Source organism: Sturnus vulgaris, chromosome Z (assembly GCF_052056855.1).
Source record: "Sturnus vulgaris isolate bStuVul1 chromosome Z, bStuVul1.hap1, whole genome shotgun sequence".
In the NCBI taxonomy this organism is placed as follows: Eukaryota; Metazoa; Chordata; class Aves; order Passeriformes; family Sturnidae; genus Sturnus; species Sturnus vulgaris.
Window position 1 is genome coordinate 69,688,600 of NC_142283.1, and position 17,508 is coordinate 69,706,107.

General features: G+C 42.3%; 1 protein-coding gene and 1 pseudogene across 5 annotated transcripts in view; both read right to left on the bottom strand.

Annotated features, from left to right (window-relative positions):
- Positions 1-17,508, bottom strand: part of EGFLAM (EGF like, fibronectin type III and laminin G domains) — a 233,237-nt gene that overhangs the window by 26,813 nt on the left and 188,916 nt on the right. For all 5 annotated transcript variants that reach the window (XM_014875581.2, XM_088157101.1, XM_088157102.1 and 2 more), the window contains 4 exons: positions 15,337-15,503; positions 4,093-4,208; positions 3,523-3,841; positions 953-1,053 (listed from right to left, as the gene is read on the bottom strand). In XM_014875581.2, coding sequence (XP_014731067.2) covers positions 953-1,053; positions 3,523-3,841; positions 4,093-4,208; positions 15,337-15,503 — 703 coding nt within the window. The remainder of the gene's footprint in view (positions 1-952; positions 1,054-3,522; positions 3,842-4,092; positions 4,209-15,336; positions 15,504-17,508) is intronic.
- Positions 7,920-8,643, bottom strand: LOC106852757 (small ribosomal subunit protein eS6 pseudogene; annotated as a pseudogene).

Here is a 17,508-nt window from a genome sequence, read left to right on the forward strand (position 1 = left end):
ACTCTGGAATAAAAAGTCTAGCAAGAATGTCCTAGCAAGCCTGGTAAGTGTAGACACATCAGACTCACAGCACATGAATACACACACCTTACTTCACATGTTCCATGAGACTGACACTCCTCAAGCCAAACAAGCTGTGCTGGCAGCATTTCTCCATATGCTCATAGCACCTGACACAGTGGCTTTTGCAGCCATCCTGCATTTTGAAATGACAAATTGCCAGAGGAGTGTAAGATCTCCACTGAGGCAACTGACTGCTGCTGTATCCTTCCCAGATTGTGAGCCTGGTGAGTCTGCTTTATCTAGGGGTGGGGATGCATCCAAGAGCTTGGCCACCCTCCCTAGAGGCAGCCCTACATGTTCTATCCATAATGAACAGAACAGCACTAAAACAAGCCAGCCTGGGATGTATCCCCCACTTCAGACCTGCTTTTTAAGTAGTATGGTAGCCTGACTGTATTAGTAGCCCATGTCCCAGTTTTCAGAGTGGGAAAATAACATTCACTTAAATCTGCAGGGTGCGAAAGGAATGCTACATATAGGGCAGTGCTTCTCTCAGTATGACAGGATCATAATCTTTTGTCCACAAAAATCAAAATCTTTTGTCCACTTTCAAACTCCAATTCACAAAAATTCTGTGTGTTCTTCAGTCTGTAGCTCATCCATGTGACTATAACCTTGCCAATGTGCATTGCTGCTAGTCCACAACCACTAGTCCCAGGGATTCTCTCATGCAGTGCCCACCAACAAAGGATGAAAACCCTTCAGCTGCTTACAAACTTCATTTACATTCACTGAGAGGAAAGCCAGATCTTTGCAGATAAAGGCTATGCATTGGTTCACCACACTTACACTGAAGCTATACTGAAGCTAAGTTACTGTTCTATTGTCCACCACATCAGAGTAAGTAAATAAGATTTAAAACGCCAATGCGAGAATTGCCTAAACTTACCCTGAATTCAAGTGTAATTTGAAATGTCTGATAGGACTTTTTCAGTGGTTCAAAGGTGATATATGAGTAGCCGGAGAACTGAGGATACTGGATACTAATGTCTGAAAAACAACGACGGAAGCATATTATTTAGCAGTTTTTTTCCGAATAAAAATCAATATACACATTTAGAACTAGATAACATCAGGTGGCAATGAAAGGCAGAGTTCCTTTAGAGACAATCATTAGTCAGCAGCAGTCAACAATCAGTTAACCTATTGCCTTGTCTTCCCACCACTTTTTGCTGCTAATTCCTTTATTCCCAAGGACCTGGTGAACTTGGAAAGAAACAGGATACTGAGGGCCAAATAATGCTCAATAGTTTAATCAGAGAGTTCAGATAAATTTCTCCAGGTTTTCCTTGTTATAGAAGACAGACAGCATCATCTTTATATTCATCTTCTTTTAAAAATACATTTAAGATAGAGAGGACAAAGTAATTTTCTTTTCTGCAGGATTACAAAAACACACGCAGGAAATACGGACAGACATTAGGCAGCATTAGTCACTGCTGCTCTGTAGCTGCTGCATCCAGCATCTGGAGAATCACTGGATATCTCATAACAGCCCAGCAGCTTCCAGAATTTCTCTCAAGTCAGCTCAGGGCTAAAAGGAGTAATGGGAAGAAGAGTCCCTGCAGGAATCTTTCCATCCCCGGCTGCAACAGTGGCTCTTTTTATTGCTCTTGTCAAATGGCATTATCAACCCTCACCCTTTGGTCCTGTGTTAGACCGTGACCCTGAGAGAAAATGAAAATCAGAGGTGTCTTACTGCTAGCCACTGTTAGCTGTAAAATTATCTTTGCAGCTTGTTTCACTAAGAAGCACTGAGGACAGACACAGTTTCAGGCCTGAGTTTTTATACTTACAGTGGATTTAAGTCTAATGAGGAAGGAAGGATGAGAAGTCCTATTCATCTTTGCTATTTAAAAACTGAGTGTGTTTTTTTCATTCAGTTTTTGAATCTGGGTAGAGTTTTCCCAGAGTTTTTGCTTGCAAGGCATATATTTTAGGCTGAGGTGAAGGGAACTGGTCTATAAACCTGAATGCAACCTCAGCAGTGAACAATTATCTTATGTCCTGATCATAACCAGAATTGACTGGACCAGAGTGTCATACAGCTGTTGAATGTGAAGAAAAGTCTGTTTCCATTCAGATTAATATATTATTTAACAGTTTTGGCTGCTGAAGACGAACTCAGTACAAAGTAGTATTGGCACATGATGCTTACTCTGGAATAGCACACTCCCCTGTGAAAAATGGAGGGTTTGGACTGATGTTAACAGACTGCGTTACAACTTGTATATGGCCTTGTCAGTTCAAATAAAGCCACAGCTCTTCATATTTGATCAAGGCCTAAAATCATATTTGCAGCTGTTCCATGTCGCTGAGTCACAACAGATTGTTTTCAGAAGGAGCTCTCTTTGTTCCAGCACTTCAGTTTGAAGAAGATAAAGCACCCTCAGTGTCTGTATCCCTGATGCATGACACTGTGCAAAATGAGGGTCTAACATGATCCTGTAGAAGAAACATGGGTCCCTGATGCTCTGCTGTATGGCAGGGTCTTGGCAGACCAGATCAGCATGAAGAGGGATGGACACATCAGCTCCCTCTTAGCTGGAGGAACAGCACCACCACAACGGGATAGTCTCTTTTCATGAGCCCTGGCATTCATCTGACCCCTTGGTCCCAAAGCAGAAGAAAAATCATTTCAGGGGGGGAAAAGCGACCTTCTTATGGCCTGGTGAGGGAGCTGGACTGGTTCACCAGGTGATTTGCTCAGTGTTAACCTTGTGAAAGGGTGAGTTTATGTCTCTAGAGGGAAAGAACAGAAAGGCAGCAAGGGAAGAAGACAGCCTCCTTCAGCTCAGCAAGCTCTTGCCATGGTCCAGTTGTCCTGAAAAGAGGCAAGTCCTGACTGAGACAAACACACTTCCTCACATTGACTCAGCCTTCAGGACATGCTTTTTGAACTAGGGATGAGATTTTGTTTCTCCCAGTTTGCCTGACATGAGTGCTGCACTGCAGACCACGGGAAAAGCCTCCTCTGGAGGTATTCTTACAATGGGAGTTCTCTTGCATCCCTTCTGTAGGACCAGCATCATCTGGACCACACGAAAAAATAAGGGTGGTTTAGGGCTTCAGCTGCTGCCAAAAGGCAAGAGTCAAAGAGGGGTTGAATGACTTCAGCTTCCAGATGAGGGTGCCATGATTGGATCCTGCCATAGCTGGGTGATTAACAACACACCTGCTCCATCATTCTCTGACTCTTAGGTGGGGAAAGGAGGATTCATCTCTCCTGTGCATCTTTACACAGGTACTGCATTCAGCTTTATTAAGGAATTATTTTTTTCCCACCTAACTGAGGAAAGAAAAGCAAAGGGGGTGATGCCTGAGCTCCGATTTGCTCCTGGTAGAGATCCACAAAGCCCAGCTGGCTATTCCCAAAGCGTACCTTGGTGGCTTCTTTGCAAAGCTGCTCCTTGACCCAGACAAAGAGCAGCCAGCAGCAGTGGGCACACAGAAACCTACCGTCCTCACAGGTGTCCCCTCCTTTGCCCAGGTTGCAGTGGCAGCGCGAGCCGCCGCGGTCGTAGTCGTTGATGCAGAAGCTGTCTGCAGAGCACACGGCCTCGTCGCAGGACAGCTCCAGGAGGCGTGCAGCAGAGGACATGCTGCCCCTCCTCGCTGCCCACGCCGTGCCCGCCCTCGCTGGGGCAGCAGTGGGAGTGGTGGGTTCAGAGGTGGTTGTCAGGACCCGTGACAGGAGCCTGGAACTAGACCCTGGTGTGACCTTAGTTTCGACCAGAAATTTTCTGTTGCCTCCTTTAATAGCAGGAAGTGGTCTGAGCTGAAAAGAAGTAAAGAAACACAGAAACACCAATTCAGTAAAACTAAAGTGCTATGGGGAAATGAAATTAATACCTTTCAAGATACAGATCTGAGGTAACGAACTCATCCTCAATGAAGAAAAAGAATTTACCACATCACTATATCTAAGCACTTAATGTCAGATATTAAACTTCCTGACACGACCAGACACTTTAAAATATCCAGACTATAAAGAAAACAGAAGTGCCAAAGAGAAATCTTGATATTTACCTCTTCTATATAAATGTCGTAGTCTGAATCATCAATATCAAATCCATCACCATCACCAGTCACTGTGTCTGTGATGTACCGATGCCCATAGCTTCCACTTCCTAACTCCTCAGAGCCTGAAAAGACATAACTGGCATATTCAGTTCATATAGCTTTTTTCTCTTTGCACACAGCAATTCAGGCCTTCCCACCCCCCCAATTCACAACACTTAAATCTGAAGTGATGCTAAACGTTCATCCTGTACAGATGATGCAAGTGTCAGTCTGGAGATGTCAGATGCTATCCAAGTGATATACACTCAACTTTAAAAAAAAGACCTTCATTTGTCATTTACTACGTGATTAAACAAATAAAGCAGTCAGAGCTCAGTTGCCCCTCTGCAAATTGACTTGTATTCATCATTTTTCCAGGACAAAAGTTTCAGACGTTTTTGGTATGGTTAACATTTTAACGACTGAATAGTTTTTAAGTCAAACTTTTCCCTTTTGGAAATACAGTCTTGTTCCTAACTGGAACAGCAAAAGAGATAATAAATTGGAAGAGCAAAAGAGATGTGCAAAGGTAAGATATACTCCATTTAGGACTTAATCTATCTCCACTGACTCCAAAACTCCTGAAACTAGTGACCTATGTGTATTCTTAGACTATTTTTTAAAATACAATTCAGCACCTTGAAACAAGAAACATGCACAAACATCTTCACCCAGATGGTTGCTGGGTACTGGAACAGGATCCTCAGGGAAAAGGTCATAGCACCAAGTCTGACAGAACTCAAGAAGCACTTGGACAATTCTCTCAGGCTCATGGTGGGATTGTTGGGGCTGCCCTGTGCAGGGCCTGGAGTTGGACACCTTGCTGGTCCCTTCCAACTCAGGATATTCCATGGTTCTATGACCATGTGTTTTTCATGTACATAATTTACTTCTGCCACTTCCTGGAGTGCTGAACCGTGCTTTGGAGGACTCTGGGCTGGGAATTGACAGTTTAAAGAGTAAGAGGATCCTCATTTCAATTTCACAGAAAGTATCTAGACTTTTCTGCACTTCACAGAGCAAATTCTGCCTAAACAATGGTTTGTGCTTTTTAGCTATTAAAATTCAACAAGTTATGAAGAAATATAGTAAAAGCAACCAAATCATTATAGTTACCTGTCATTTCAGCAAGGCGGAGAACAGATATCTTTAAAACATTAAAACAACAGATACCATATATCTGCCTTTTCCATAAATATTTTGCCATTACTTAAAAACAGTATAAGCAACCTTCAGTTTACAAAGTCTCTCTACTGTGCTGAGTGTACTTACCTAAATCTTTTTGTACTCTCTCCTCCTTCACTGTGATTGCAACCCAGAAGTCCTGGCAGGCAGTTATGAAATCTAATGTATGTGCACCAGAGATGAATGTGTGCCCTGGCTGACTAACTGCCTCACTCCATATGCTCTGCAGGGTTTACTTATCAATGGGCTTTGCACATTACATCAACATACTGAAAAATTAGAAGCAAATGAGTAGAGGAAATGAGGCATACACAGTTGCAACCACGAAAGCACGCTGGACTGGGACAGAATGTATGTAAATCTTGACACTCTAACATGTACACCTAGTCGTCTGTAAATTAAACATTTTATCTGTACATTAAACAGAAGTACTCAGCATTGAGTTCCACTAAATGAGCTAAGCAGAGAGCTCTGTTCTGTGACTGGTAACAAGATGAGGCAAACAGGACAAACTCCATCCAGATAATTTCTGCTACTGACAGTGACTGCACAGCCAAAGAATTACTGTTAGAGAATCAGACTGCACATTTATGAACTTGTCCCAGTCCTGCAACTACTGGAATGAATTGCTGAAAACAACAGATACTCTCAAAAAGTAAAGAAAACATCTTTCTCCTAGTATTCACTTTTATAGTCATTCAGGTTAATCACCATCTGGAATAATTTTACTCCAGGTAGGAAGCTAGTGAGACTAAAGCAGAGTAGAGTAGAGTAGCAAACAATACAACAGAGGACAGCAGAGTGGAAAAGGATTCAGTTGGAAGGAACCTGCAATGATCATCTAGTTAAGCTGCATCTTCTACTCATCACTGCATCAGCATCTCCTACTTTGGTAATAGTGATGCTGTAAGATATGCATTTCTACAAATCAGTTTCAGTGTGTAAAACCATGAATATATGCATTACAAATATGATTCACAGTTGGATTTGTTTTGCATGGCCTGGTTTTGGTAGTGGGGGTGCTACAGGAGTGGCTTCTGTGAGAAGCTGCCAGAAGCTTCTTCCATATCCAGCAGAGACAATCCCTGGTGGCTCCAAAGATGGAGCTGCTGCTGGCCAAGGCTGGGCCAATTAGAAATGGTGGAAATGTCTCTGTGAAAACGTATTTTAGAAAAAAGAACCAAAAAGTTATTGTTCAGATGTAATCGTGACCAGAGCAGAGTGGGGTGAGAACATGTGAGAGGAACAGCCCTGCAGACACCGAGGTGAGTGAAGGAGGAGGGGCAGGAGCTGCTCCAGGCACTGGAACTGAGATTCCCCTGCAGCCCCTGGAGGAGCCCACACCAAAGCAGGTGGGTGCCTGGGAGGAGCCTCTGAGCCTGTGGGAGACCTGTGGGAAGAGGCTGGAGCAGCCAGTCCTTGAAGGACTGCACCCATGGAAGAGTGACCTGACCCACTGCTGCAGCAGTTTGAGGGGAGCTGCTGCCTGTGAGATGGAGCCATGCTGGAGAAGTTCTTGATGCCTTTAGTTTTAAGTTTTCCTATTCTCCTTGGATGTGCTTTTCTGATGTGCTAGGGTGATGAAGACATAACAGTCCTATTCTAATTAAGAACTCAAGCACAGTTTCTCCAAACTTCAGGCCCTAAGCACAAACTACATGGAAAGGTGGAGTGTGGGTTCATGCAAATTAACCAGAACCTATAAAAGTGTAAGATTTTGTGACCAACCCCCTCCTTTCCTTCCATCTTGGAGCCATCCAGGCAGGGACCACGACTGTGGCGCTTGTACTGCTGGGGTGTGGCTTTTGTAGGCCTTTCGTAGGCCTCACAATAAATACCCATTTTATTCTCCTTAACTCTGTGTGTAGCCTCTGTTCCAGCTCCTCAAGGCATCATTCTCCATGAATTCTCCCATGGGACCCCAGGGTGCAGCAGGGGAACGACTCCTCTCCCTCAGCACTGAGAAGCCCCAGGTGATGAACTGACCACAGCCCCCATTCCCTGTCTCCTTGCACTGCCGGGGTAGGAGTAGAGCTGGGAAGGAGGGAATGGGGTGGGAAAGGTGTTTTAAAGGGTTTATTTCACTTCTCATTATCCTGTTTCGATTTTGTTAGTATAAATTCACTTCATATCTCCAATTTTGTTCCTGATGATATTTGATGAGTGATCTCTACAGGTCCTTGTCTCAACCCATGGACCAACCCTTCACTAAATTTCCTCTCCTCTGTCCAGCTATGGAGAGGAGAGAGAGAGTGGCTTTGGTGGGGGCCTGGCATCTGGCCCAGTCTTCTTACTGGATAATGTGGGAAATCATGAAGATTTTGAGATAAGGATAGTAACTGGGAGAAGTAACAGGCAAAACTAATACTGAAAAGTGTTAAGTGTTATAGACTAGACTGATTATGGGGAATTTTTCTTGTAATTGTAGTGAAGGATCAAGGAATGAATTTTGTGTAAATTGTTCATTTTTTTCTGTGTTGTGATGATTGTATTTTAGTTTTAGTGTTGGGGTTTTTCTTTAAAATTCACCACAAAAGGAATTTATTGGTAATACCATGTACAATTTTTACTATCATATACAATGTCCTTACTTCTGCCTTGATTCAGACTCAAGATGTAGAAGCTCTCGATGAAGAAAGGCAGTTCTAGTTCACAATCTGCTCCTGGCATTTCTCATTGGATTCCTTCATTCTCCTGGCCAAGAGCTTTGTATTCTGCTTCTTCCTCCTTGTTCTTTTGAGGGCACTGCTTCTTCAGAGCAATATGCCTGCACTTATGCTGCAGCACTCGAGGAGTCCCTAGTCCCTGGATATTGGGAGCCTTAGTTCTGGGCTTCTTGCCCCACGTGTTCAGAGGCTTCCTCACACCAGACTGGCGAATGTTATCCTTCTTAGACAGGTTGAACAGCTTGCAGACTCTGCTGGTCCTTTTGGGACCAGGATGACAGGGTTGTGTCAGTCAGCCCCAGAATGCCCTTTTCACCCTTTTTCACTATGACAGAGTTTAGGACACTCAAGTTTGCATCAACAATGAAACTGTAAACAGATTTGCACTTTCTCTCTCCAGTTCCTCTGGGGTAATAGCAGGAATGGCCCTTGCTGAGCAGAGGACAGACACATCTGTGAGGCAGGACACCTTGCTCCATGGAGAAGCCTTTGTCATTGCCTTTGTCACCACTGATGTGGACAACATATCCCTCCCTCTCCTCACCAAGGGAACCAGCCAGGACCTACATGGCCATTCGTTTCTCATAAAATGTTTTAGCTTGCACCCATCATCTACTTCAATGAGCTTTAGGCAGCTGGTGGCTGGGAAAGAAATGTTCAGCTTCATTGTGCTCACACCTTGATGCTGCTGGCAAGGGCAGCACTAACTCAGTTCCCAGCATTCACAGCAATTTTTAGCTCACTGAATCACAGCATCACAGAATTAACTAGGTTTGGAATAGACCTTTGAGATCATCAAATCCAACCTATGACTTAACACCACTTCATCAACTAAACCATGGCAGTGTGCCACATCCAGTCTTTTTTTAAACATGTCCAGGGATGGTGACTCCATCACCTCCCTGGGCAGATGATTCCAATGCCCAATCACTCTTTAAGTGAAGCATTTCTTCCTCATGTCTAGCCTAAACTTCCCCTGGTGCCTCTTAAGGTTATGTCCTCTTGTTCTGACAGTGGTCGCCTAGGAGAAGAACCTCTTTTCAGGTAGCTGTAGAGAGTAATAAGGTCTCCCCTGAGCCTCCTTTTTTCCAGGTTAAACAATCCCAGCTCACTCACCCATTCTTCAAAGGGCTTGTGTTCCAGGCCTTGTTGCCTCCTCTGGACGCATTTGAGCATCTCAATGTCCTTCCCAAACTGAGGGGACAGAACTGGACACAGAACTCAAGGTGTGTCCTCACCAGAGCCAAGCACAGGGGAAGAATTACCTCCCTGCTCCTGCTGGCCACACTGTTCCTGATACAAACCAGGATGTCATTACCTCTCCTGGCCACCTGGGAACACTGAACACTGTTCGCAAAGTTTTGTTGAAAATACAGGGAAACTAAATTTCCTTCCACACGAAGATGAACAAAACCCCTCACTAAAGTTAGTTTAAAATTCTAGAAGTTGTATAATTTCCACACTACTACTTATTGCCTTTATATTATGTGTCTGAAAGTATTTCAGAGCTAATGTTTGTTCTTTTAATGTATAAAAATGTAATTTGCCTAAAAGCAAAGGAAGCCATAAAGATAATTTGGGAATAAAGAAAGGAAAACTCACAATTATGTGTCAGGGAAAACAATCTCATCTGTACCCAAACAAGCTGTGATACACAAACTTAGAAGTCATAAGCTACAAAATAAACATCTGTTATGGTCAAAATGTTGTAATTTTTTTTTTCTCTTTTCAATCAAACTTTCTATTGGCTTATTGGGATGTAAGTTCAATAAGGATGTCAGGAGTGAAGCAACGCAGAAAATGAAGTATCTATATATTCATACACAGGAAAACGTTAGATCTCAAATTCATATTCAGATAAACATGCTTGCATGTATGGATATTATTTTAATACCATGCCATTTACAGAAATGTAACTCTCCTAGTTTGAGTGGTTATTACTAAAATACATTAATAACCACCAGCATGCAATGAGATGTGGTAGCTTAGGAGAGACTGGCAGTTCCCCAAACAACAGGTGTGCCTCTTTCATCCAGCAGATCAAACTGTTCCATGCTTTTCCAACAGAAGATCTTGGGAGACAAAATGTACCCACTACTTTAAACCAGACAATGGTTCCTCCCTTCATTCCTTCATTATTGAATGAGATGGTACAACATTTAGAGCCTGGAGAGAGCAAAGAAGGTATGGCTTATTGCCTCTGGGAGAAAGACTGCTTTAAGGCCCTTCTTCAAAGGCATTCACTATCTAAGTTTGGTGTCACCAGAATAAGTGTGACTTCAGAAGGTGTCCTAATATCCGCAAGTCTCCAACTCTCCAATTTTTCCCCTTCCTGACTCTAGCTATCTGCATTTCAGCCAGCACATGCTACATTGCTGTACTTGCTGATCTGTGAGCAGTTTTGGTAACATGTTGTGCACTTGGGAGCAATGCAGCTGCTGGATGCACTAACTCCTGACCATGTCTGAACTTACACAGGTGAGTACACACAGGACTGATGAGGTATCAGACCACTGGCTTCTCAGCTGTCTTGCTCTTCCCCACATTTGGCCTTTGCTCACCAGACATAACATGATAGTCACACGTTATGTGATGCAATATAACTACAAAACAGGATGCAGAGAAATTAACAGGACTTTTTGTAGATAAACCCCCACATCAGCCCATCTCTTAAGTGCACTGTGTTGCTTTCGTGGAGAGCTCATCTCGTAATGGGTGGTTAAACCAGAGACAATTAAGCAAAGTGGTTCTTTGAAAATACCAAAACAATGACTGCAGAGATTATAAGCAGGCTATATTTAATTAAATCAGTGCTCCAGTGTACAAGGAGATGAAGGCTGATTAAGACCTTCTACCTATAAGGTCCTATAATCCTGTTTTACAAATAATTGAAGAATTTGGGGGGTCATGAACTTTAGACAGCCTCTTTCCAAATAATCAGGGATTAAGTTGTACTAAAGAAATCTTTCTCAAAACAAAATATAAAGCCACAAAAACTTGTGTTTTGCTAATTAGGCTGCCATCATCATACTGATGAAGAGACATGAGAGAGTGTAAGAGGTAGAACAGGGGGCACTGTAAGACAGACAAATTGAATGGAAGCATAAACAGACTGACTGCCTTCATCTAGAACCCCTCACAGGTCTTAATCCAAAATACATCAGGAGCATTTAAAAATGTTTTATGCATTCCAATGACTCACAGTGCAACACTGTGTGCTTCTTGGCCTGTCTCTTGCTTTTTGTCACTGTCCCTACAACTACCAAGACTGTTTAAAGTCTCTGGAGATGTGTGGTAAACAGTTCTGTGGAAAACCTTCTCCATTTACTATCTCCAGGACATATCACCACCATTTAAATCACAGGTTGGGCTCCAGAGACTGCCCTCTTTTTGTGCCTGAGCCTCAGCTCACATTGAAGCTCCATGCAGAATATATAATCACCTGTGGCAATGGCCTGCTCTGCATGATCCTGGCAGTGACAGCCAGGACCAGAGGAAGGGATGTGCCCTGCTTAAGCAGTCATTTCTGTCACGTTTGCCGTGGAGGCAAGCAGGAGGGTATTTTTAACAGAAGACACTTCCTCTGTTGGTCTGGCAAAGCCCAAGGCTGGTGACCTTGCAGGCACAGTGCAAACCCCATCTGTTTCCCGAGGAGATGAAGGGTATTTAAGCAATGCAGGTGATGAATTTTTTGCTTTTATTCTTTGGAACAGTTTATTTTGTTGTTTCTAAACTGAGTATGTGCAACCTTTTATTTTCCAGTGAATTGTCCATGACATTTTGAAAAATTTTATACAACAAAATCCCAACAACCATGTAGGTGAAATACCCACAATGTGCAACTGTAATTAAGAAAGGCAACAAAAAATTGATTCATTGCATCATTTCCCTCTAGAAAAAAATTAATGAAACCAAATCACAAATAAATGAGAGCCCTTGGGGAAACTTGCCCTCTCTTTCCTCCCTGAAAATGGAGCAATTAACGAAGCATGCATTTTTTACTAGGTAAGGGGTAACTGCTTGTAATCAAGGCCACATGTTCTATTTTCAAGGACCTTGGGAGGTCTATCACATTAGGTGATACTGTCAGCATCCCTTTGGTGGAGCAAACCAAGACCGTGTTTTCCTATGCTGACCTGAAGCAATGCAGTCAAGAGTACTGCAAATCCACCTCCATTAAAAAAAAAAAGAGTGAATTACCTGTGAGAATGAGATAAACCACAACAGAAAACATCTCCAAGTAGCACGGACTCATCTCTGCCTCAGCCTGCCTACAAGATCTGCAAGAGAAGCTGTGCAAGACATTACGGACCATGAAGGTCCTCTACTTTTGACGTAATGTTGGCAACTTGTTAATTAATTAAAACAAACATCAGAAAAGCACTACTTATGTCAAGTCATGCATAAAAAAATCCATCACATACAAGTGCACAACTACAAATTTTTGAAATCCAAACACACTAAGGACTTTAGTGCCAGCACCACACGAGCTAAATGCAATGCAAAGGAGTCAGACATTGTATGAACTTCTGCCGGCTTTCTAAGATGTTTCAGGAATTTCTGAAGAATACATTGGCAGGCAGAAAATAGCAGCAAAAATCTGTGGCATGTAACATGTTTCACTGCTTAGTGGGAAGAGGAACCACAGTCATAATGAAGGTAGTAATTCTTATGATGTGCACTCTGAAGAATAAAGGTGCTTCAGTTTCAGAGGTGCCAACTGTCTGACACCTTTTCAAAAGCACGAGGTGACTATGCAGTATCTGCTGGCATTTTGAGATAGCCAAGCAACTGGTGTCACCTGAGACACATCACTGTACCTGAGACAGCCTCAGGGCACATGCCCTCCTGCAGTGACTGTTGAAAACCACAAAACTTTGAGGATCTCAAATCTGCTGAACACTCACACCTGAGGAACTGAAGTGAGTGATTAACTGGACCAAAAAAACTGGGCTTTCTGGCTGCTAGAAGCAGGAGAGTACCTTCACATACATAAGATGAATTAGGAGTGAGTTTTAATTGGACGCCCTTGAGCACAGTGGGTAGTTTGAGGATTTTTTCTGGGTTTTTTTCTGAAATTTGTCCATGGTTTAAATCATTCTTCAGAGGTTTTTAATGTTTTGGGGAAAAATAAATGTTCAGGCTATGCACAGCTTTAATGAAGAACAATTTTCTCCCAACAAAAGTTTAGCTTTTCTACTAATGTGCACTGTACTTGTGTGTCTGGTTAATATAAAGTCAGTCTCCTACACAGACATCCCAAGTAAAGACAAGTGAGAGCTGATATCAGCTAAACTATCATCTCAGCTACACTCCTCCCTTCAGAAAACCAAATCATTTATTTCTAAAGGCATGCATCCCTGACACTTTTGAGCAGCACTCCTTGCTCTGCACAAATCTGGTTGTTGTGACAACAGGTATCCACAAGATAATGCAGGTTTTCGTGCATAGTGGCTATATGTAGTTTTTAAGCCTATTTTCAAAGAGCACACTGTCTAAAGAAAAACATTTGCATTTGCCAAAGGGTCCGGAGTGCCAGAGTAAGTACAAGTGCCCTGGAGCAGGGCTGGAGCACATCATGGACATGACATGGCCCTGGCCTGCAGGAGCTCTGCTTGGTCATGGTCTCTGCCAAGCACTGCCAGGCCCTTGGAGCAGGGAAACCAAACTCTCAGCCACTGCAGCACCCATGTGCCTACCCTGGGCCAGCAGATTTTTTAAGCAGTGCAAAATGCATAATATATTGCATTTTCATATCTGATCCAGGCATAGAGAACCAAGCTCATGTCCCTTATGAACCTCTATAGAAATCAGTGCTTATCCACACCAGATGTGAATTTGATTCCAAGCTCTAATGACAGAAACCCATGTTCTAGAGACATCTTGGCAGGCCTCTGTGGAACAAGCAGTTTCCAAGGCAAAATGCCTTCCCTGGAGTACTGCAGTAATAAGCACAGCATGAAGATGATTCCGCCCTTATTAACAGAGCTAAACACTTTATCTTGTGTGACCAAAGGATGCAGCTGCTAACATCCAAAGACAAACAAGATACCAAGGAGCACACGTGTGCCTGAGGCAGCAGGAGCTGACCCTGGAGGATCCATGAGCCAGGGAACTCCAGAGTACACTGCACGAGGTTTTCACAAACATTTACTTCAGAAGTAAAGCTTATGAACTCAGAAGCCACAGCAAACTACACACAAACAGTTCAAGTGACTGAATTTTTGACAGAGGGACAAAAAGAATGGAAAGTGCCATATAAGAGTCAATGAAAAAAGGGATTCCATAACAGAGAGGCAGTTTAGAAATAAATCTTTATCGGGTTAAATTGGTGGATCACTAAGCATATTTTTTATGTCTTTGCAGCATGCAAAATCTTCTTGCAGAGCTCACAGTCCTACCTGAGAATATTTGCTGCTCATTTTCACTAGCTAATTAGAGATGGTTTTCAATTGAGAGTCTGAGAACAGGAAAAAAAAAGGCATTTAAAATGCCTTTAAATTAAATTAAAATGCATTTAAATTTAATACCGATATACATTTTTATAGAAAAAGTTTGGAACATTAATGATATAGCTCAGTTAGCCCCCATACCTTGCTGGCTTTGGCTCTGCTTCCTCCACTGTTTCTCTTTGTGACATTGGGTTTTTTGCTGTTAGAAGTTGCGATTTGTGCAATTCCCAATATGCTCTGTGTTGGCTTGGTTGGGATTCTCACATACAAGCTATGAATTTGGGTGTGATGAGGAGCAACAGCCCCATAAAGTCAGCCCATAGAGACCTCAGTACTGGCAGAGGATTGCATCCTGAGGAAGCACAGCAACAATTGGACCAACACTTATTGCAGTGTCCATGGTCTATATTACTACACAAATGTATATATAAAAGTTAACAAGTTGGTATCTCGACATGTTCACCTAATATTTTTGCTATGCAGCTTCTGATCAAAAAGGTGTGCCTGCTGCTCCTTACCATTATTTTCATGACTGTGCTCAATAGTAAAGAGTCTTACTCCTCAGAAAAATGTACAAGTTGAATTTGGTCTTTCTGAGTTGCTGAAATTATAAATGTAATATATAAGGTTCAGCTTCAAAGAACAGAAAAAAGAATAATAGACTCATCTCTCTCATTTCTCCCTGCAATATTCACTTATCAGTTCTGCATGAAGCCAGCACAAAATTCAGAATGTAGCAATCCAAAAATACCTGTCAATGACCTCCAGAGCAAAGAAATGGTATGACAGTGCTGCTGCCTGGGTCTTTCCAAATCTCTTCTTGTGGCTTGATTTTCACAGATGTGCTTTACTTACAGATATACTGCATTTCTGCTCAGCTGCATTAACAAAAGGGTGGCTGTACTCACTGAACGTGCGGATGACATCGCTCGGAGCACTGGCAGGGCTGGATCCAAAGGAGTTTGCTGCTCGGACGGCAAACTGATACTTCGTGTTCGGGAGAAGTCCTTTGAGAACCATGGACTCCATCTGGATCTGCTCTCTTATTACTGTCCAGTTGCTGTCAAGGTCTGGCCTTGAGGATCAAACAAAGACCAGATTTTAAATAATTAAAGCTGGCTGTATAAATTAGCTGCATTTATACTCTTCTAGGCAATAAACTAATAAATGAGATAGAAGTCTACTAAATCATCACTGAAACCCTTCACTCATAAAGGATCAGATTGTGCAACCCATCATTACCAAGCTGTGAAGCCTGTGATGTCAAAACTGTATAATCATACAAACCAAATTACTCAGATTTTGCTTGTAAAGCCAAGGAGGTTATTTAGAAGACTGACTGACAAATCCAGTTAAGTTTATCTGTTTTGTGGATTTTGGATTTATAGTTTTCAAGTGGGGGTCTATTACCTGCAGTTCCCAGCTCCCTATGTGGCTATATAAAGCAATAGTTTGCAATAGAGGGAAAGATCTTGATTTATTTCTAAGAGTTCGTGTTCTAATGCCAGTAAGTCTCTTCAAACAATACAAGCATTAGCAAGATGAGAATCCAACACTTGATCTCCCAGGTAATCAGGTTAATCCACTTAGATAGGAACATACAGATCCAAAGTCTTCAGGAAAACAAACAGACAAAAAAAAACCCAACCAAACCAAACCAAAAAACCAAAAAAAAAACCACCAGAAACCACACACAGACAACCCACAAAACCCACAGAACAATAATGCAGAGAACATGGCCTATGTACCTGGATTTTGTAACAAAATTCCTATAGCTGCCTTTGGACAATGCCTAGTTAACGCCTGATTCACATTGGAGGCCAACTGCCAATTAGTGCTTCTCTAAGTGCCATTATATTTCAAGTGAAATCAGTATAACCATTCACATGGCAGTTTGTTATCAAGTGTTTTAAGTTCTTGCATGCAGGCACATTGTAAAGGGAGAGGCAACTTCAAGTACTCTGAGAGAGTATTCTGATGCTTTCACACCATTTCCACTCTCTCTAAAAGTGGCCTCTTCTTAACAACGAGAGAACAAAATAAGAAGCTAAGAAAAATACAAACAACACAATAATGTAAACATTGACTCCAGGCCACCCAAAATATTAGAATTAAAGTTTATGAAAGTAAAATAAGGACAGAAATGGCTTTCAGAGAAAATTATTCCAGTGTTCTTGCAATATTTATTACAGGAAATAACCTCCAAGTGCACCCTGAATCTACCAGTGTTTACACAGGACTAGCTGCAAATGTCTCCAACAGTCTTTGAATTAGGAATTATAGCACAAGGCAGGCATTTTGTATTTGTTTATTTTCAGCTGGAAGGAAATGCCAAAGTTAATGTATGTTTTCTTTCAGTGGTCAATACAAGATTTATTGATCACTGAGGTTCCATTGCTTTGTGCCAACCTGGCAAATGCAGTGGCAAAGTGGAAGTTCCCAGCTGCCTGTCTCAAGTGGTACATAGGACATGAGTATTTCATGGTCTTGCTAAAAATAAAAACAAAATCAGACAAATGCACAAGATGTAATGATAGCTAAACAGACCATCTTAAGTCACCCTTCACCACGATTTCCTGGTAGACAGGAGAGCATTTGTTTTGGCCACTCTTCCATTGTTTCCCTCCTCTGAGCTTTTGATGCCTGGGCCAAAATGAAAATATATAGTCTTTTCCAAATGAAAGCTGTTAACACGGCTTCCTTCCAAAGGCTCGCTTAGTAGTGTTTTCAATTTTCCTGTACACATCCTTTTTTGGTTTGAATTCCCATTCAAGCAATTCCTGCTAGCTCAAGAGCTGCCTCTTTGCAGCAGACCTTGCCCATGTGTCCACCCAAATGGAAACAACACGCCCTTGATGAAGGGACCCAAAGGAGGCATTGCACCCTAAAAAGATTTAGGAAATAACACAAACAGCAGGCTAGGCTTCAAATACACTGATTGTCTGTCCCAACATTTCCTTCTGCAGGAGTTTATAATAAAGGAAATGCCTGCAAACATGTAAGGATCTGCAGCTGAAGGAGAGGAAAAAAGGGAGATTTATCACTTGACCTTTGCTACTTCTCCAGAATGCTGCCTGTGT